Source organism: Poromitra crassiceps (assembly GCF_964638095.1).
Source record: "Poromitra crassiceps genome assembly, chromosome: 5".
In the NCBI taxonomy this organism is placed as follows: domain Eukaryota; kingdom Metazoa; phylum Chordata; class Actinopteri; order Beryciformes; family Melamphaidae; genus Poromitra; species Poromitra crassiceps.
This window is the reverse complement of record NC_139642.1, coordinates 30,591,534-30,613,314: the sequence shown is the minus strand read 5'-3', so window position 1 is coordinate 30,613,314 and position 21,781 is coordinate 30,591,534. Positions and strand designations below refer to the sequence as shown.

Here is a 21,781-nt window from a genome sequence, read left to right as displayed (position 1 = left end):
GTGTGCTTGCTTGGTAAATGTTAAATGTGTTCTACCAAAATTAAATATCACTTGTCTTTCCACCCTGTCTGCTCTAGGTGTGCAAACAGATGTGGCTAGGCCTTTATGATGACAGAACCACCTCAATACCGGACTTCAGAGAACCTCAGAAAGTCAAGGAGTTCCTTCAAGAGAAATATGAGAAGAAGAGATGGTAAGTTGATTTTAGATGCTGGTAGAGCGAGGACATGTGAGCAACCTCCCTGGCAGTGTGTAGACATGTAACTTTGTGTTTAGTTTCTATTTTATTTTTTGTTTGTTTTCTTTGCCCTCTAACTGGAAGGTCTCATAGGCAGTTCACAGCAGTTGGCCTCGAGCAAGGCACCAGATACCCTTCTTTAACTGCACAGAATACATGTCAAGCTGCTTTGACTTGTGAGCCTTTGTTGTTGAATGAAGATATTGTGTTCACGTATGAGATCTTGCCGTATTGTTCGTGTGATGACTAGTAGGAACAATCATTTCAGACACGACAGATAAACTAAAGAAATGACTAACCTGTGTAGACAAGTGGCTGATAGTTCACCCTACTGCAAAATATTCAACATATTGGCCAACTGTATCTCCATAGGTCAGTCATGTCACAGAGGCCCCGCCCCCCCCCCCCCCCCCGTGATGTGACGGTGCCTACAGCAAACAGCCCCTCTGCACCCAGACAGAGCAGAGCGGCTCGCTGATCCTCCATTTTACTCGCTTGTTTATTCATTCATATTGAGCGTCGCATGTCCAAATTGCACCAAATCCGACACTGCAAAGTAACGTTACATCTTTATTTTATGGGGGCATTTATGGCATTTAAAAGCCCCGATCATCCCAATTCCAAGGACAATTTATATTTTTTTTACGTGCATTTTGCCCCGAGCCCCCGTAAATGTCTGACCCTGCCTTATGCTATTGAAGGAACATTAGTGGAATGAGGTAATTGACCAGTGTCTCAGTGCTTCAGTGCACAGAACTGATCACACGCCGTGGCTCTCTACAGGGTTTACCCACACCAAATGAATTAGTTTGAGCTTTCCTGTCGACCAGCAGCTCTCTTTCTGTCGTCTTCTACCAAGGAAGGTTTCAGTACAAAACTAACAGAGAAACGCGCCAGCTCTCTCTGTTACTGACTCTGAAACTACAAGCACCAACACAGTCCAGCTCTCTGTTACTGACTCTGAAACTACAAGCACCAACACAGCTCTCTCTGTTACTGACTCTGAAACTACAAGCACCAACCAACAGTGCGTTTGGGCTTTGGAGGAGGGGCGGAGTGCACCGGTGCTGCGAGGGAAAGGGGTGCGCTGGATTTACAACACAGGACAACATGAGAGCTACATTGCTAAACGGAACGCGGCACAAAAATCATTGTATCTTGATTTTCTTGTTTTCATAGTCGAGGGAAGCCAATATTTTGTAATTGAAAATAAAATGCGATTAACTGCCCAGCCATAGTGCGTGGTCTATTACTCACTCTCTGTGGGGAAAACGGACAATTCATCGTTAATAGACAATAATTATCGTTACTAAATTCCAGGACAAATTCAAGTGAGTAAAATGTGAAAGCTGAGAGATTGTCACTGTGTAGCAGTACTATAAGACTGGTTGTGTTCACTGTTTCTCAGGTACGTTCCTCCTGAGCAGGCCAAGGTGGTGGCATCGGTCCACGCCTCCATCTCTGGCTCCTCAAACAGCAGCACCAGCAGCACCCCGGAGGTCAGACCGCTCAAATCACTGCTGGGAGAGTCGGCTCCCTCCCTCCACCTCAGCAGGAACACCCCACCTAATCAGGTGAGATGTCTGCAGGACGCATCGACACGTGTCAAAAGGGACCTTTTTGGCTCAACTGCCACGTGTTGTATTTGAGAGAGAAGATATAGACACATAGATGTAGATGCACACCGAGACATACTGTATGTAATCCATCCAATCATTATGCAATCCACCCCATATATACACTGTTTTCAAATATGTCTCTTGTCTCCACCAGTCTCCAGTGGTGAGCCGTGGACACCTCCATCAGCAGCAGTTCCATGACAAGAAGTTTGACCTCCTCAGTGACCTGGGTGGAGACATCTTCGCCCCACCGCCCAATCAGAACGCAGGCGCCAGCGCCAGTTTTGCTAACTTTGCACATTTCAACAGCCACCCAAGTAAGCTACAATTTGAATGAATGATTTAAATGATTGATTGAAAATTGTGTTCAGGTGTATCCTAGAGCATAGCACATTAAAGCATCAGTGATGCCTGGTGTACTAGTGTTACATTCGTTACCAGTGGAGACAACACAATGAACACCTTCCCATATACATGTAGATGGACTCTACACAGTTAAACAGTGACCTGGAGCACTGAGTTCCAGTCCCAGTCCCATATGTCCCAGGCTCTACACAGCATCTTACAGCTAAGCCTGGTCAAAACCTGCACCCATGGTCTGCATCCATCCTTCTTCTTGTGTGTGGAGATACACATGGTAAATGTGGTCGATCTTAGACTTAAAGTGCGGTCGCTGCCATTTACAATGCTCCAGGCCTGATGGACATGATGGCACCTGAGATAACAATATGTTGATTGGAGATGCTTTCTATTTGAATACCTAACAATCATCTAACAGATTCTGCATGATGCACACATTGTAATTGCCAGCAAGCCACCATGTACTTGAGTGGTTGTAAAACATTTCCATACAGTATGAAATAGTACCAGAGGTGCTATGGACAAACACGTCTCCATGGTTACTAATGCCTGTAACAGAGCTATTAGTTTGCTTCCCATGGAGGATAATGTCCTCTCATTTCCTCCTCTAAGAGCCATCAAGACTGGCCCCTTAACACATTGAGTGCCACAGCGCTTCAGTAAAATTGTCTGGAGCCTGTGCCAGATTCACTTCCATTCAGTTGAAAACAGCTATAGAATTTTTTCTATTAGGGCTGGACTCTAATGACTGGACTCTAATGAAACATTGGACACTCCTGCTTATTTCAAAGAAGAAATTTTGTTTCTAGACAGTTCCATTATGAAATGACAGCCTCTGAAAGAAGAGCACTTTCAAGGGTTTTCTGCTGTCTTTTTTTACTTTTCAAGATAAAGTCACTTTTATGAATACTTTTTGCACTCTAATTTCGGGCACATTCGCTGACTCTGGCTGGTATTTTCTGATGTGGTGACATGGTGTAGTTCTGTGCAGCCTGCGTGCCTCTCCACCCCTGAGCTGCGGGCTCCTCCCCACACGCACACAGTCTTTCTGTCAGTCATTTTTGCTGCCTCCGTTTTTTCCCCGGGCGGATCCCAGCGCGACGAGGAAGTGGCAAACGGGACTGCGGGAGGGGGTTTGGCCGTTCGGCTTCGAGTGCTGCCTTTCTGGCGGGTGGTCGTGTGGAGAGACTATGTGCAGGCGGATAGACAGAGGTGGAGGAGCTCAGTTGTGGGCGCGGATCGTAGCCAACTGTCGGCTGCGGACAGAGCAATCTGTGTGGCTCTGGCTGCAGCATGCATCGGTGTCTCGTCTTTGATCACGGCTTTTCCGCTTTCTCCTGCACAAAGTAAAGGATCTGAGGTGGGTGGCGCAGCTCCCGTGTCGATTTTTAAGGTGGCGCCGTGTGATCCCTTGAAGGGATTCATGCTCACTGGCTGGGTACGACCTTAAACAGCAGAATTATGGAATAATATGAATTATGATTTTAGGACGTCCACAGACGTCCTTGGCACTCCTCGTTACATTTTTTTAGGACGTCCACAGACGTCCTTGGCACTCAATGTGTTAATGCAGTGAACAAAGAGTCATCGACACATCTCTCCACTCCTGAGCATGAGCACAGATGATCTCTGAGATGAATCATGTGCGTAGTACTGGGGCGTCCGGGTAGTGTAGCGGTAGATTCCCCGCCTACCTCCGGCTTGGAGGTAGGCGGGTGTCCATACAGGCACGATTGGCTGTGTCTGCGGGTGGGAAGCCGGATTGGGGGTATGTGTGTCCTGGTCGCTGCACTCGCGCCTCCTCTGGTCGGTCCGGGCGTCTGTTGGGGGCGGAAGGGAAGTGGTGGCAATAGCGTGATCCTCCCACGTGCTACGTCCTGCCGGTGAAGCTCCCCACTCAGGGGAAAAGAAGCGGCTGGTGACTGCGAATGTATCAGGAGGAAGCATGTGCTAGTCTACGGCTCTCCCCAGATCGGCAGCAGGGAGATTTGGTCAAGTACAATTGGGGAGAAAATGGGGGGGAAATTCATAAAATAAAAAACAATGTGCGTAGTACGAAGTACACACAGCCTATGTGGTCAGCAAGTGGTCCAGACAGTGTCCCGTGGGAGAGGATGAACGTCATAATATTCTGACCACCTTTGACAGCCACTGTCTTTCATTGTCAGATAATCACCACTGTGATTACCTCTCATATTTAGCACATAAGCCACATTGTGTTTGTGTCTGAGTCTTGTCATCCATGCCTTTTGTCATCATGTGTAAATCCATTGTTTACCATCTCATCCATTGTTTCCCTCTCACTGTCCTTTTTGTTGATCTGTCTGTCTGAACCTCATCCTGACCCCACCTCATCCTGACCCCACCTCCATCCTGACACCACCTCCATCCTGACACCACCTCCATCCTGACACCACCTCCAGCGACGCAGAATGCCAACGTAAATGCAGACTTTGCAAACTTTGACGCGTTCGGGAGCACTTCCGGGTCAGCTGGTGCTTTCCCCTCCGCACCGCAAGCCCAGTTCCAACCCTCAAACACAGGTAGAGCAAGATCCATTCACTGCACAAACACTGGCAAATCACACTCACAGGAAGATGGTAGCTTTCATAACTGTTAGACACATGCACATAGTAGATGCACGTATAAACACAGACATAAACACATGTCAACCGTGTATCCTGTCATTTCATTGAGTCCATTTTGTTGCTCTCTGTTTTGACTGCTGTCACTCATTCCCCGCCTCAAACTGTAGCCTATCATTCATCATGTATCCAATTTGCAGAGTGTGACCATATGGTTACATATTGATGCTTGTTACGAGATGTTTTTCACAGAGCTCAGACAGCTTGGATGCTGCCTGCAAGATAACTGCACATATCTGCTGCACTTCTGCCTGCAAGGCACATATCAACTCCAATATTCGCACAACAGTGGAAGGAAGCGCGCATAATTTCGCTTCTCCCCCCACCGATTTTCTAAAGATTCAGCTAAAATTGTGTGTCAATTGTGTGACGACAGCGAAAAGCCAGCCTGTGATAGACGGATGGTTCATCCAATCACCTGCCAGGTATTTTTTTATAGTGCCTGCCCCTTTTTTCCCCAAGCAGTTTCCCAGATACGTATGTGAAACAAACCATCTGGCAGTGTCAGTTTAAATACCATACTCTGCAGTGACTGGCTGCCAGTCTACCCTCAGTCCACGGCCCCCTGCTGGAGATTGTATCTTAATAATTAGCATTGTGTGCAGCTGCACAGTGACCTCTTAATGTCTATTGGTTGATGGATAAAGCGCCTGAACTCGCTCGCTCTCTTGTTCTCTCTGTCTCTCTCTCGCTCTGTGGGATAATCCCTGCCTGCAGTGCCTGGCCTCAGCTGTCCATTCACTGTGTCTCTCTCGCTTCAGCACTAGTTTCTTTGCTTGTACTTCACACTTTTCATTTTTACTTGTGGGTCAGTTGATATTTTTTAATTTGGTTTCTCCACCCGGTCTCACACTGCTCATTCCTCCATCTCTCCATCTCTCCCTCCCTCTTTGATTTTGGCTGCCAGCCTTCACTGTACTCTCATCCAGCCGTAGTGTGGGTGAGTTTGCTACTGCTCTGCCTCTCCTGGGTGCACACAGTAAGTCTCTCTCTGGACTCACCCTCTTAACAGCTTCCACCCTCCACTGACTGTGTGTGTGTGTGTGTGTGTGTGTGTGTGTGTGTGTGTGTGTGTGTGTGTGTGTGTGTGTGTGTGTCCCAGATCCTCCTCTCCCTGGATGCAATGTATGCCTCTGCATGCACATACTTTTGTACAGTATGTGTCTGAAAAGCACGCACAGAATCACAGTTGACAATCTATGTGGTGCACCACAGGTAGATAATGTACTTTGATTATTATTATTATCAAGAAGCACACCACAGTGAAAGGACTTAAGAGCAAATTATCGCATCAAGGAATTTGTTTTTATGGGATTATGATATGGGGTTCTAGCTGGATTTCTTCCTCTGAATTGTTTTTGTCCAAACATCAGAGAAACGGAATAAGATAATTCATATTATGTGAGATTATGGTAACTGCTGTGTTCTAGCACTGGTTCCCATATTAAACCATGCTGACTTGTTCAGAGTTTGACTGAAACATGCAGTCTTGAGTTGAGTGTGGTGGTCTACTCATTACTGAACTCATCCCACAGGCCTCCAGAGTTGTTGACAAACCACAGGTCTTTTTCCATTTATTACGCTATGCAGTTACTTTTTTAATGTGTGTGGTCTGTCATGTCTGTAACTACCATGACATTGATGCACAGTATGGTGCTGAAATCAAATCCAGCCCAGGGACCACAAGGAAGTTGCTATTGTGCATATCATTTACTTTTAACACAAATAAAATGGCGATTTATTTTTTTGTGCCTTCGTTAAGGTTCATAGGCAAATGGAGTGCCAGCACAGTGCATTGCTGCAGAGGTCATACTTTGGTAGTACAGCTATGTAATGTTGAGTGTCCCAGCTCCTGCGTAGCCCCTGCCCAGCCCCATCCTGGGTTTAGCCCCCCTGCAGCTTCTTCTCTCCTCCATCCACTAGGAGATGGTACTGTGGTGTTGATGCAGCTACTCAGAACCACCAACCCAAGGCCCCACTTGTGACTCTGTCATCTCTCTCTCTCATGCAGGTAGTGCCTCAGGGGGACTAGCAAATGCCAATTTTGCCAATTTTGAGAACTTCCCCAAATCGTGTAGCGCTGACTTTGGATCCTTCAGCTCCTCCTCCCCGAGTAACTTCACAGCAGCTGCCAGAGATGCTGTAGAGAGTACTAGCATCCCTGCTGATAAATACGCAGCCCTGGCTGACCTGGATAACAGGTTTAGCTCAGCCCAAACGGAGCAAGGTAAACTTCTCCTGCATAGCCTGTTTCACAGATCTTAAGATGTCCTGGGGATAGATAGGTGTTGACAGATGAAGAATTAGACCAAACTGGACAATAATTGACTTTACAGGTGCTTAGGTCCTCATTATTCTGGTTGGCACTACAGGGCAAAGCAGGCCATAGCTATGCTTTACATATTATTTATATGACCCAGTTTCCCCCCAAAATAGAATTCAGTCACATTCTCAAGCAAACATGCACTCCTTTTGACTCTGTATGGTTTTATATTCAGCAGAGCTTAGGCTTAGTTGTGTTTTGAGATGGCCTTTTTAGCCCAGGTCTATCCCCTGGCCTCAGAGTTAGTAAACCAGCCTGTATACGGGATGGGTCGCCCCACGTGGTGGAGCTGCCACCCTGTCCGAAATAATGTCATCTCTATTACATTCACTGGAGAGTTTTAAGCCCCTTTCAAGCAGGGAACTAAACAAACATCATGACTGGAAAATGGAAATGCTGCATTGCTTGCTTGCTTCAAACACATTCACGCTTCCTCTAGCAAGGCAGCCATCACTGTTCTAGCTTGTATCCTTTCACACGCAATCACTAAGCAGTGCAAGAGTGTTTGTTTACACTGGTCAGCTCAGCTGGTGAAAATGGCGCCGGCTATAGCAGAGGTTTCTTTTCCATTTTTTCTATCTTTATATCGGTATCTACTATCTACTATCTTCTACAGGCACGGGCTAGTAGTAAGTAAACATGAACAAGGTTTTAAACAGATGTGATGATGATGTATAATAGTTTCTGATCAGTTACCTTTCCGATATAACGTAACGCGCCACAACGTCTCACGCAATGTGGAAGAAATATGTCTTTTAAAGTAGTCGTTTCACGCAGCACAAAAGGTTGGCTTTGAAGCGGCTTCGTGACGAGATGAGAAAGCAGCTTATCGGTGTCTGACAGATGATGATCGTGACCTCTGACCCTTTGACAGATCTCAAAGCTGCCAGTTAGTCGGCTTCAACATAGCTTTTTTCACCTGTGTGAACGGGGCTTCAGTGTCACATGATCTAAATGTTGTCTAAACATTGAACATTTATGCTCCATTATTTTTTTATAGGTTGAATATGGCAACTGTCTCCAGACCAAAGTGTTGTTTGTTTGTTTGTTTGTTTGTTTGTTTGCTTTTTGTTTTTGTTTGTCTCTTTTGGCAAATCCACTTGCTGGATTGGTTGAATTGGAAGTGGATTGAAGCAGGCTGTGCTGGAATGTGCTTGTATTTTAGGAGGTGGTATTCCTGGCGGTGTGAGCTCAGCTGCGGCATCAGCAGGAGTTGGTGGTCTGCCTCAGAGCCAGCCAGCAGCGTTGGCACGGGGGGACCGCTATGCCGCACTAGCTGAGCTTGATAACGTCTTCAGCCCCTCGGCCCCACCCACTAGTGTTTACAACACCAGCAGCACCTCACAAGGGTGAGACACGATACACAACACACACACATACACACACACACACACACACACACACACACACACACACACACACACACACACACACACACACACCACAGTAAGCCTCTTGCTACATAGCAACTCATCTCTCTTCTATGCTCACTCTCCTTTTGTAACTACTTTCCTTCAATATTAATAAAGTATCCATGGGTAAAATGTGTCCACTTCACCACAACGGATTTCTGTCATTTGGATTCCAGAGAGAGATGACATCAGATCTGATCAGATCGGTGTGGATCTGCAAAAAAAACTGAGTTGTTTAGGTGTGTCTCTGTAAGAGAGAGGGTCAAATACAACCGGGCATCACCTGACTGATCTACAAATCACTTCCCATGCAAAATATCAAGCCTACAGTTGTTGTTGTCAAAAAAGCACCAGAGTGTCACCTCTTGCCTTCAATACTCTTCGGTTCAGGACAACCCTGACTGCATGTTAACTCAAAAACATTTTTTTTTACTGTATCATTTACAGTATCATATTGTGTCACTCACTACTTAGTGAATGATACAAAATTCCCCCCAAAGCTTAAGTAACACAGACCAGTTTTGATTTCGTATGTCATAGTGACTGACGTTCATATCAGTGTTCCTACTGTATTAATAGTTAATGTATATTATATTTATGGATATATGCAGCCTGATGTATTCTGCTGTTATATTTAAAGTAATGCAGTCTATCATGTTTCTTTGTGTAGTGTATTCTCATCCTGCCTTGCTGGCCGTCCTGATGAGTCAGTGTGTTGATTTGTTGCATTGCAGGGGGATGTTTGGCTCGGGGACGGGGGTATCAGCAGTCCAGGCACAGCAGGCTCTGCCCAGCATGCCCCAAGGGTTTGCACGTAAGTGAACCTCCAGAGGCTGTCTTCTCATGTTTACTCAATTACACACTTTTGTCCAAACACTTTGTTTTAGCTTTGGTCCTTTTGGTTTTCTGCAGCATGCTAGCTTACATAGTGTCTGTGCTGGCTGAAGAGAACCCATATCAGCTGCTGGGGTCCATAATCTATTAGTTTCATATCATATCAACAGTATAGACATGATATCTGAGGCAGATGAACACCCACCAAGAGCCAGGTCTGCTCAAGGTTTTCTTCCCCCGCCACCGTCGCCAAGTGCTGCTCTTGTTGGGAAATTATTTGATTTGCCACATGACCTCGCAGTGCATGTAAAAATTGTTTCAATTGTTGGGTCTAAAATAAAGAGCCTGGTCTTCTACCTGCTCTATTTGTAAAGCACCTTGAGATAACTCTTAATTGAGTTGTGATGCACAGTTTTGAGTTCTTAATATAATTGATTGATTGATTGTTGATATGATTCAGTGTCTGAACTGGTGAGTGGGTCGTTCCAAGCCAGCATTGTCAGACGTCCCATTAGCATTGTTGAAATCAATAGGGAGTAGAGAAATGATTGAGTAATGTTGGGGTAAAGATTAGCTAAAGCGTAGATGCAGGTGACTTAAGCTGTATTTGGTGTCGCTGGAGTTGTTGTGGGCCTAATTCAATGCAACATCAGTGGGTGGAGGGTCCACTTGGGGTAACTCCAGTGACGTTCCTTCCCCACACTCACACGCTCAATCCACTCAAGGCAGCTGTTGAATGGTGCTGCCTGTCTTGATGGTCCTGTAGATTATTTAATCCATTGATACCTGATGCAGCATTTGTGTGTGTATCCCTTTAAGACCGCGTTAACGTGGTTCACGGTCTTAAAGGGATACGCACACAAATGAGGGATATACACGCAAATGCTGCATCAGGTATCAATGGGTTAAGACACATAGCCTGATGTCAGCTAGAGTCACCAGCATTTGTGGATTAGTGAATCATTATCTACAGTACATGTGTATTTGTACTGTACTATACTAAGTATTGGCTACAGTCAGAAATGTCCTGCTGAAGTCATTTGTCAAGTGCGAATAAAGCTAGACTAAACATTCAGGCAGTGTTTGCTCAACCAATACCAACACATCTGGGTACCAATTAGTTAGACATTTACATTATACAGTATGTATTACTCTTGTTGGAAAATTGGTGTGTCACCAGCAGCTTGGGTGAACAAGCTGCTAGGCTACAATGTAAACTTTCATTATGAAACCCAGTCCACATTGGAATCATGGTTATGGGCATATACTCCACTGGTGCAGCACAAAACACATTGTTTAGTTTGCATTTTCATTGATCCGACCTACAGCCATAAGCGTGTTTGGTTTGCTTAGAAGGTAATGGCAGGTTATTAGCCTAAAACAGAACTTGTCTTTCTCAAAAACCTCTTGGCACTAAAAGATAAGAATTAAGAAATGTGCTTTTGGGGACTCTCAGCAGATTAATTGTTTTTATTTTTACCATGTTGCTGTTTTTCTTTGAACGTTGAATTTGTTGCTATGTTTCACACATCAGACTCCACTCTCATGTTTGATATCTTCTCTGTGTTTCACACATCACACATCAGACTCCACTCTCATGTTTGATATCTCCGTGCCTTTCCCCAACTCCCCAGCTCCATCCACTAACCCCTTTGTTGCTGCTGGAGTTGCCCCGGCAACAGCTCCGCCTCCCACCAACCCCTTCCAGAGCAACGGCAGAGCAGCCGCTGTGGCAGCAGCAGGTGTGTGTGTGTGTATGTGTGTGTGTGCGTGTGTGTGTGTGTGTGTGTGTGTGTGTGTATGTGTGTGCGTGCGTGCATGCGCGCGCGTGCAGCATTATAGTACACAACAGATTTAACTTTTTGAATTGAGACCTCAGTAGTGGCAGATCACAATTATTTACACAACTGAATCTATGAGTAAAAAGATGATGGGCAAGGTGGGTGTGTCTTACAGTAGGTGTGTCTATGTTCGTGAATAACAGAGCATAATGTAACTTGATCTTACGCTTGCAAGGTGGGACTCAAGTGTCTGTGTAATTGCTCCTGCCATGCTGGACAGGTGTGATGCGGGTTCTTCATGGGCAGGGTTATCCTCCTGCTCATATCGGTAGGTCGGTCCCCTCGTGTGAGTCGTGTCCTCCCTCTGCTCCCCTTTTGCTCTCCTGTGTCTTGCTCTGTGGTGCGTACTTGTTCCTAAAGTTCCTGAAGGTCTAGCTGGAAAATGTTGGAGAGGTCAACATTGTCACAAGATCCAGGAATGGAGGGGTGATATATTCAGTGAGAATGTTCTTGTAAAGTCGGTAAGTGTAGGAAATCAGGTAGTTGAGCCTGTGCACCAATTAAGCATGCCACCATGCAAAAAAGTATGTGATTATAGATCTCGAGATCTAGGAAGAATAATTAATTTCCTTGAATCTGTGATGGAGAGGAGCATGTGGAGAACATGTTAAGAGGGCCAGCTATACTGGACTTAGCCCAACCCTACCCTCGAGTAAGTTGAGCCAAAATACCCTTTTTAAGTAAGGTGTTGTACTGCACTTCTAAAAGTGTATGAGCTACACAAAACAAAAACATTTAATTTCCATGAATGCCCTACCATTTCAAGTATAGACTGCAAATATTGTTTGAAATAAATTCACTGCCATAGTAAATATTCTTCCGTAGTAGCACAAAGTGGCTCATCTTAGCCCATTCTCCCCCTGAGCCCTGGGCTTCTGTGAAGCAACTGATGATAAATGGCTTCTTCTACATTTTCCATGTATCTGTATCTGCATACACATTTCTGCAGCTTAGTTTGCTGAACTATGCGCAGTAAAGCAGATGCCAAATCAGCTAGCTATCTAGCAAACTTGGCAGTGTCATAAAATGCTTCATTCAGTGAATATACCCATCAAAACATAACGATCGGAAATCCATCTAATGCACTGGAAAATGGATGGTGGTTGGAGCGGGCTGCATTCATGTCAAGAGTCTTGAACCCGGTTGCATTTGCTAACATTTAGGATAGATTTGATTGGCTGTGTTGAATAGGCATTGAATGAAGTACCAGGCAATGCATTGGTTGTTTGCCAGCTGACTGTCTTCCTCACTGTTGTTTTGATTCCACTTGTTGCATTGTGGAAACATCGTGGTCCATTGGGGCTAGCCTGGTAAACCATACTGATCACGTGACCTCACATTCTGTTTCATCAAATAGGAACAAAACATTCTGGATCACTTTAGCCTCCAGCCCGCCCCCCCCCCCCCCCCCCCCCCCCAGCGATTTCCAAAAATTACGAAGTGCACGGGCCAATCACGGACCTGCCTTGTAGTTGACAACCTAACCTGCCAATCAGGCATCACTGGCAAAACAGTATGGTGGCTCCCGTAGCAATGAGCCCGAGCAGTAACGTTAACATTAGAGTAACAGTAGTATACAGTAGTATGCATGCGTTTAAACTGTGCTCCAACACAAACACGAGATTCCATGAGATTAAGAATCAGATTTCAGGCAGGAAAAAGTTGTATGGGACCATTTTGCCATAGGGAGCCAGACTGTGTGGGTACAGCACACATGCCGTTATTCACATGTGTGCTGAATTGTGTATGTGTCATATCCCCAACTATGACAGCAATAATATGATTTACCAGGCTAGCCCCAATGGACCACAACATTTCTACAGTGCAACAAGTCCTCCTGCATCTATTTCTCATTGTTGCCCTGCCCCTGCCTCTCAGACTTTACCCCACCCTGACCCCTGCTGGCCAGTAGACTTTTCCATCATACACAGCTGTTCACCCTCCTGCTCACCTAAGTTGACCCATATTGCCCCCTAACAAACTTTTCAATAAGACCCTCTTATGAATACTTTGCTCTTCTGTTTCTTTCTACTGATGTTGCCATTCCTGTGTGCCAGATTCTGTGTGGAGAAACATTTTATGTACAAAAGTGTGTGTGTGTGTGTGTGTGTGTGTGTGTCTGTGTCTGTCTGTCTGTCTGTCTGTCTGTCTGTCTGTCTGTCTGTCTGTCTGTCTGTGCAGTGGAAATGCATGTCATGATTTACAGAAAATAAAGATAATAGGTTCAAACTTCCAAAACAATTGATCGCAGCTGTCCTGGCAGTAGTAGTACAGTAGCTGTCTTGTATGTATAGTGCTGAGATGGTTGTAGATGCTGGTGAGTCTTATCTAGGCCTGTGTAACCCCTCCCTCTCCTGCTGTGTTGCAGCCTCGTTTGGCACAGGTTCCATGAGCATGCCAGCTGGATTTGGGAATGCTGCAGCCTACAACCTCCCCACCAGCTTTAGTGGAACCTTCCAGCCACCCTTTCCTGGCCAGGGCCCCTTCCCCCAGCCTCCAGCATATCCCCAGCAACCCAACGGTGTGTCTGTGTATGCATGTGTGTGTGTGTGTGCATGTGCATGCGCACTGTGCAGTGCATATAGATCGATGCACTTAGCTTACTGTACATGCAAGCTTGAAACTAGCGGATTCCTTTACCTTATCTTATCCCAAAAGATGGAAATAAGTCTGTGACTTTATTGTGCCATCCTTGTCCATTTTTAAAGCTATGATTGAAATATGTATTTGTATTAGGGATGGGCATTTCTAGCAAAAACACTATTCGAAATTCGCTGGCCAAATTCGAATTTAATTCGAATTTCGAAAATAAAAATAAAAATGTAAAAAAAAATTAAAAATGTAATTTTTTTTTTTTTTTTTTTTTTTTACATTTTTTTTTTTTTTACATTGACATTTTCGAAAATAAAAAACAGTTTTGACAATCATGAGTGGTTCATTAAATATTTAGTAGGCTCAGGTCTGAGTGCCAAAGGGGTGCCAAAGTCACCCCCTCTCCCTCTTCATGGGATTTCATCCGCCATTCATTTTTCCATAAACCTTGCTTAAAATGCTTATAAAAATTGTTTTACTTGCTCAAACCAAGCGATTTGACTATACTTAGAATCAGGGGAGACAATGCAACATTTCACTCAAATTTTTTTTTTTTTTTTTTTTTTTTTTTTTTTTTTTTTTCGAATTTCGAATTTCGAATTTCAATAATAAAAGTCGACCTTGATAATAACAACGATTATTCGAAAATTCGAAATTCGATGCCCATCCCTAATTTGTATTATTGCTTTTTCTTATCAGGTGGAGGGTTTTCAGTCTATGGCCAGGCCAAACCTGTTGTGACTCCTTTCGGGCAGACGATGGCTGGACCAGGCGTCTCCAGCAACCCCTTCCTGGTTAGTAAGAAGTTTACTCGCTATGGCTTCCTATAACAGATTTGCATTTTTCCCACATAAATCCAGTTCAATCATGAGAGGCCAGTTGGTAGGATTTAACAAACTTTATTTAGCAATCGGCATGCATGGCAAATACTTTGGCGCATGACTCCATTGGCCAGTGGCGCTGCTCTTGAGGCAAGAGGAGGGCATCTGAACCCCCCCCCCCCCCCCCCCCCAATGGGGGGTTCAGGAGTCAAGACTCGTTGGTGGCGGACTGGGGAGGTGGGTGGGGCAAAACAACGCTTCGGAGGACGGCTTCAGGGGAGATGGACTGAAGCTAGCTGCTGCTATGATCGTAGAACCCTTGCTATATATATGAGAATTAACTGACGTCATATCTGACGTCATTGCAGACGTCATACTTGGACTTTGACTGACCACATCATACTAGAACTTGACTGACGTCAGGGGGTGATCGGGTTATGCATGAGTGGCCTTCTGCTTGAAATTTGGTCTGGAGACCTCACTTCTTCTTTTTTTACAATATATTGTGAGCTTCCAAAAACAAACATTCATAAAATAGTCGGTCTTGGCAGCAAACACAGTGTAACATCAAATGAATAGGCAGTTAAATACAAACATACTTGTTACAACAGAGGTTACAGTAGTTACAGAGTACATCAATCTTGAGAGTCGCATGGGCTACTCCACTTTACAAACTTATTTCAGTTGCTCTGCCCCCAACCCAGTCGTTGGCTTTATTGATAATTACCAACAGTTTGTTTCAGAAACTCCATGAAGCTCCCCCAGATGATCTCAATCCTGATCTCTGCGAAGCATCACAGCACTGGGGTTATTTTTTGTTCCGCTGTATCTACTCTTAGAATAGGCAGCGGATTATTTTGTCAGTATTGTGTTGGTGTTAAAGAAAACCCACCAGTAGTTATGTTAAAACTGGACATTACCCCTTTATCTCCTATGGATATGGGATTGATTTGGACCCTATCCTCAATAGTAAATATGCTTTCTGTGTCTTTTTTTTTCAGGGTGCAGCTCCACCCCCACAGTACCCAGCAGGAGGCTCTTCGACAAATCCCTTCTTATAGCGCTCCATCCAATCAGCACCACTACAGGGTCAATAACTGGCGCGCTTACACCTATTGCACTGTTTTGTTTCACCGGTAGCTTTAAAACACAATGTTTGTAAGAATTTGTATTTTGTATCGCAATTTGACACAAATGCAACAATATGAAAGACAGTCATGCTGACAGTGTCCATGGCAACAAAACAAAGTGATGGTGTGTGCGGAGGGAGAGGTTGGTCCCCTCTTCCTCTTTATTTAACCTGTGAACTGGCCGGGCCTCTACTGAGCCACAAACGTATAATCCAACTGGCCGATAACTAAGTTATTGCAAATATCCCATTCATTCATCATGCTGCAATTCTGTACCTTTTTTCTTTCTTTCCGGAAATTAGCTATTTGTGCATATCAGTATTTGTATCTAATACACGCAAGATTGATTAAGACAGAACTGTTACTTGGAAAAGCCGCTGGGTACTGCCAGTTACTGTATTTGTAAAGAACCAAACCGTTTAATTTGTGCAGTATTGTTTTAGGTGAGCCGTTTTTACTGAAGAGAACAGAATGCATATTCCGTTTGCGAGAGACGAAGCAAAGGCTGAGTCCTGCAGTGAAGGGCAGGGGACTCAACCACTCTGCCATCCTCTGCCCTGCTGACGGGGGAAACCAGAATGGCTGATGAACTGAAGACCACTTACAGTACATCGGGTATTAAGAGAATTTTAAGTTAATGTGTAAATATATATATAAATATATATTAAAAAGAATTTTAACTAAGAAGAAATGACCAAACCATTTATTTATATTTATGTACATCTTAATTTTTTTGTTTTGTTTTTTGTTTTGTATAAAAAATATTTCTATTCATGGCGTTGCAGTCAGTACTTTGAAGCTTTTCTGCTTTTACACTGGAATGTAGCCAGTTGGACACAGCAGGGAGCTGGCGGTGGAAAATGCCTTGTGTTCAGAGTCTTTGTTCAAGGCAGCCATCTTGGTCTGGCGTACATGGATTTTTGTCTGGAGGAGTCGATTCTGTGCCGCTTTTCTGTGCTCTCCAAACGGTGAGCGCTCCCCGCAGCAAGAATATCATGGCGATGACTGAGAAGTAGCTGGCATATATTGTGAACTGCAAGAGAGTAATGAGTTGACCTGTAAGACACTTTTGCTGCACCTCTAGAAGACGTGATGGACACTAAACACCCCTAGAAGACGTGATGGGACACTTAACCCAACAGCCGGCTCACCTGGGGGATGATGGGCAGGCTGAGCCCTCGACTGTCGACCACGATGGAGGTGATGATCGTCTGTAGGGCCAACGCTCCAAAGTTGTTTGCCCCAAAGACCAGTGCGTATCTTTCCATTGACAGGTCAGCTGCAATTTGAAACCTAAGTGTGTGTGGAGGAGGATATGAGGTTTTTATGATTTGCTGGGAACTGTAATCTTGTTTCTTTTCCTATATTCTGCCTGTAATAGTATTGGGTCTGAATCATATGGGCAAAAAAACGTGTTAAAAATGAAAACAATCTAGGCTATTATATCACATATGACACTCTTACATGGCTATTGTAATCAGCAGCATGTACAGGCACTTGAAAACGATGTAGCCAGTGTAGCAGACCCAGATGTTGCCTATGAAGGTCATGAGGAAGAGTGCTGCTGCCCCCAGTCCAGAGAAAGCACCCAGGGCCAGCTCCCCCCACTGTTCCCAGTTCACCTGAGTGAAGCCGATTCCATAGGCTGTCGCTGCGCCTGCAAAGCACAGTTGTACATTGTAGAGTTCTCATTTGAATCATCATTTGGGACAGGGCTTTTCAAAGTCTGAGACTGGGCCCCCCTCCCACCCCCTAAGACAAAGCTTGGAAAAAGGTTCCCCCCTCCACCCCATTAGTTTGGCTCAATTCATGGATGCCTATGAGATCATCATGATTGTCATTTGATTCCATAGACACTCAACAATTGAGCCAACATAGCTTGATATTGCTGTTTGACATACTTCAGACTACACCAAATACATAAAAAAAAAGGTCTGTCTGAAGGCATTTTAATTTGTTTCTGACTCTGGCTCTGGGAAAGTGGGAAAAGTCCCCCTTAAACTACTGTATCTCTGAACTATCTCTTTAACCAAATCACACATTTAGGCTATTCTATGTGATCACCTTTTGATAACCAACATAAAACAATTCACTTCCATTCACTGAGCCTCCCCTGAAACTGTTTGGAGCCTCCCACTTTGAAAACCTCTAGGGTAATATTTGGGTGCGTCAACATCATTTTCTCGTTCTTATGATGCCGTGTATATTTTCAATGTGGGATGTAAGCTTGACAGTCATGTTCCACAGGATGATGACCAAAATAAAGACAAATCTCAAGACAATATCTGTACATTTGAAATATTGCCTATCTGGCAAACTGCCTGTGTTGGGGGGGGGGATAATTTTGACTATGGGACTGTCCCACCTATCCCTGTTTCCGCACTGGCAAACGTGTGACGTTGCTTACCGAACAGGTTGGACACGGCCTCCACCCCTCCGTTGTAGATGCTAAAGTTCTGGGAAGGCTGCACATGCTCCCACAGCACCTGCAGGGTGTATATTATAGGGATTATTTATGTCTTGGATGCACCACTCTTGCTCCTTTCTGATAGAACTTTTCCTGTTTTCCTAACCTTTCTCCCCTCATGGTTTGCTGCTGCCTTTTGCTTTTGGGAGCCTCTGACAATAAAAGAAAGTCCTCTAGAACCACTAGCCAAGCAACTTGGCTATGACGAACGAAGCAATTTAACCCGAGATCAGCAGAGCTACGTCAAAGATTCTAATAATACATTAAGATTGCAAGATTGATCATTTTCATCTCTTTGTACTTGCAAGGTAGAAAAATATGCTGTTGGTCATGGGTCTTAGCCTTAAAGCTGCACTAGGCAACACAAACAAAGTGGCAGTGGGAGGTAAATTAACTTTTGGAATTTGGCAGGACTTAAATACCCAGAAATATTTGGAAGGGGACATAAACTAAAATGTCACTAAATGGCTGACCTGGACATAGTTGATGGTCTGGTTGTAGCCGCAGGTGGCCAGTGCCCACCACACTGACCAGTAGAGCAGCTGTCTGGAGGAATAGCATTGGCGGAAGTCCCTCCACAGCTGGAAAAGAACCTGGCTGCATCCCTCTGCAACATCAGGGTCCTCAGGCTTGGGCCTTTTTCCTTCTCTCTCCTTTCCTGCACCTGCTCCTTCCCCCTCCTCTGCCTTTTCACTCCTCCCTCCCGTTTCCTCCTGGGGTATTTTGGATGTGCTTGTTTGCTCTGCACCCTCGTCTACAAGGTTCCCTGTTGCCTTTGTCTGTGCAGTGTGTCTGCGGTGGAAGAACATGCTCCGCTGTGGCATGGGCAGGAAGCAGGAGATGAGGAGAGCGATGGAGGTGAGGACCAGCGTAAGCACCAGGATGTAGTAGTAGGACAAGAGGTTGAAGCTGACCAGCAGCTGGCCCAGCACTGAGCCCACTGTGTACCCCAGGAGCTGCACGCTGCGGCAGTAAGACGTTGCCTTGCGGTACTTCTCCACATCCACCACACTGTAATAAACGTAGCATGCTGTCACTTGCACACTATCACAATGTCACACAATACCATGACTGCATAGTTTTCAGCAAGAACGGCCTCACTGGCCTTGCCCCAGAATTTAGATTTTATTTGTGACCTTACTGCAGTGTTTGGTACCTATACACAAGTGTTTGCAAGTACTATTATTGTGATGTCCTTTTTCTACATATTGGTTTTTCAAGAATCATGATCCTCCTTTTCTTTTTAACACTCTGGTATCCATGTGCAGCACTGCTGTCAGTATGTTGCTGCTGTGATGAATGTGAATAGCTCTGAATTTAGTAAAAAAAAATCAGACATTGTGAATTCATCAGCACAAAGTATGAAAATGATCACATTTCAATGCCAATGAAATGCAGACTTCTATGAGTTTTTGAGAAGATGCAGATAGTCGTGTTTCCATTACTCTCAGAAATGCGCAAAATCTATATATCGCAATAGAAAGTGGGTAATGGAAACACGTAAATTTCGAAAAACCTCCCAAATATCGCAAAAAGTTTTTGCGCTCTCATGAGGTGGTTTTTCAGACGTGTCGATATAGCAGTTTATCGCAAAAGTGTAATGGAAACACATTTTTCGCATTTGCATGTCATGTGACCCATCTTCCCCTTTGGAAACGGAGCGGAAAATGAAAGGAAAATGAGGGAGAAACGGTTCGATAAGCCGTGGCAAAACCTCCGCAGCAATTGGAAAACTTTTAAGCAACGCTACCTAGCAGAAAGACGAGTGTTGTGCAAAAGCGGAGCTGGGGAAAATAGATCATGTTTAATGACAGAAATCGCTCCATGGTGACAGGCTGCCTGTCTGTGTGCGCGCAGTTGTAGGCTACCTTTTTTCCTCTGCCTCTCGCGCTCACTGCATTCACTGCAGCCAGCAATATGTTGACACTCATTTTCTTTTGAATTGATAATCAGGCTCGTTTATATGCGTTGTAACTTCATGTTGTGATTTGCATTGAGCATGCAGGGGACGGGATTTGGGGCAGATCCCCGTGCGTAATCACTGTGGCAGCTGCTGCAACGGGGAATTTCGTTCAGGTGTGTGCGCCGTCACTCAAACTTAACTTCAATGGAAACGCCTACAAGTCGCAATTGTACATTGTCGAAATTGTAGAAATATCGCAATTATTTTGCGAAAAACTGTAATGGAAACACAGCTACTGGCATTATAATCTCTACTAGAGCAAGAATTATAACGTCACTATGGTCATTGTGTCTTTTAAGATACTTTCACATTTTCTACTTCTGGCCATTGAGCTGCACGACCTGTAGATGTAGGAGAAGTAGGCCACCTCGCTGGCCATCACCACACCGTAGAAGAACTGCATGGCCTGCATGGCTGGCACACCTTGCGTCCAGAGCAGCATTGCTGTGGTGATGAACAGGTTGACGCACTGGAACACCACCACAGGCTTGTAACGCAGACAGTCAGTGAGCAGGAACACAGGCACGAGCACAGGCAGGTAGGAGTACGTATACACTGGCAGAATCTCATTGTTCACCTGAGATCAAGGAAACACTAGTATGTAAGCAACACATCTGAATTATAGATCTCCTGCATTTAAGGCAAACAAAGTACTGCTTGATAACAATCAGGGTTTTACAGTATAACTAATTGGATTTTTATCAATCAGGTAATAAAGAGGTTATAAACCTTTTTGCTGTGATTCATCAGGCTTGCTAAATAACTTGCCAATTTGCCAGTACAAAAGTGAAAAGTGGACGAATTATGTTGTGATTTGGTTTAACCTGTAACGAAAAGGTATGTGTGCATTAAACATTTGAGGTTTTCGTGGTTTGTGTAAATGGTGCAAAACTGACAAGGGAAACTCTAATAGGCTACAACATCGATCCCTGACTACTTTTTCAGTCAGAACCGTATTCATTATTCGCTTCCTCACGTGCAATGTTTGCTGAATTAATTTTGAAGGCACTTCTGTTCTGTATTTGCTTTTATACCTGTTCCGTTGTCAGGTTCTTGTCGGGTCCTGTCAGGTACGGGATGAGGAAGGGCTCCAGCGGTTTAACTGTGCTGAAGAATCCATAGCTGCACAGCAGAGTGGTGGGATACCCCCAGCCTGCCCTCCACCTCCTTACTGCCTCCATCTCCTCACAGCCACTGATAAGAGTACCACCTGCCTCCGAGTTGCTGTTCTACTCCGTCGGGGTTCTTCCACCTAGGCTACCTCAGCTGTATACAGTATGTGTGTGTGTGGTCCACCTAGGCTACCTCAGCTGTATATGTGTGTGTGGTCCTCGTCGTGCCTCGTTATCTGAAACACCTGAGGTTGTCTGCAAGTGTTGAGCTTGGTTTGTCAATCAATAACCTGCTCAAAGGGCACAACCCGGGACCTGTTCCTGCTCAAGCCAAGATAAACATCTTCCACATTACTTACTAATCAGTTGATTGTTGTTTTATTATTTCAGTTGACTTCTAGAGTAGATTGTTCTAGAGAGAATG

General features: G+C 44.7%; 2 protein-coding genes across 5 annotated transcripts in view; one reads left to right on the top strand and one right to left on the bottom strand.

The window, feature by feature from the left end:
* The window catches only part of agfg1a (ArfGAP with FG repeats 1a), a 32,795-nt gene extending 16,198 nt beyond the window's left edge, over positions 1 to 16,597 (top strand). Inside the window, exons 3-14 of one of the 4 annotated variants that reach the window (XM_083637051.1) lie at positions 78 to 193; positions 1,647 to 1,812; positions 2,012 to 2,174; positions 4,641 to 4,760; positions 5,770 to 5,841; positions 8,351 to 8,534; positions 9,332 to 9,411; positions 11,066 to 11,173; positions 11,493 to 11,540; positions 13,641 to 13,793; positions 14,564 to 14,658; positions 15,687 to 16,597. In XM_083637051.1, coding sequence (XP_083493177.1) covers positions 78 to 193; positions 1,647 to 1,812; positions 2,012 to 2,174; positions 4,641 to 4,760; positions 5,770 to 5,841; positions 8,351 to 8,534; positions 9,332 to 9,411; positions 11,066 to 11,173; positions 11,493 to 11,540; positions 13,641 to 13,793; positions 14,564 to 14,658; positions 15,687 to 15,746 — 1,365 coding nt within the window. In that variant the 3' untranslated portion in view covers positions 15,747 to 16,597. The remainder of the gene's footprint in view (positions 1 to 77; positions 194 to 1,646; positions 1,813 to 2,011; positions 2,175 to 4,640; positions 4,761 to 5,769; positions 5,842 to 8,350; positions 8,535 to 9,331; positions 9,412 to 11,065; positions 11,174 to 11,492; positions 11,541 to 13,640; positions 13,794 to 14,563; positions 14,659 to 15,686) is intronic. The other 3 variants (XM_083637053.1, XM_083637052.1, XM_083637054.1) reach the window with 3 other exon arrangements.
* Positions 16,598 to 16,665: 68 nt separating this feature from the next.
* On the bottom strand, positions 16,666 to 21,426 carry slc19a3a (solute carrier family 19 member 3a; the record flags this gene model as incomplete). Its single annotated transcript, XM_083637055.1, has 7 exons — positions 16,666 to 16,848; positions 16,967 to 17,108; positions 17,280 to 17,472; positions 18,223 to 18,301; positions 18,756 to 19,293; positions 20,587 to 20,822; positions 21,280 to 21,426. 7 exons carry the CDS (start codon positions 21,424 to 21,426, stop codon positions 16,687 to 16,689), a joined length of 1,497 nt encoding a protein of 498 aa, XP_083493181.1. The 3' UTR covers positions 16,666 to 16,686.
* Between the last annotated feature and the right edge of the window lie 355 nt (positions 21,427 to 21,781).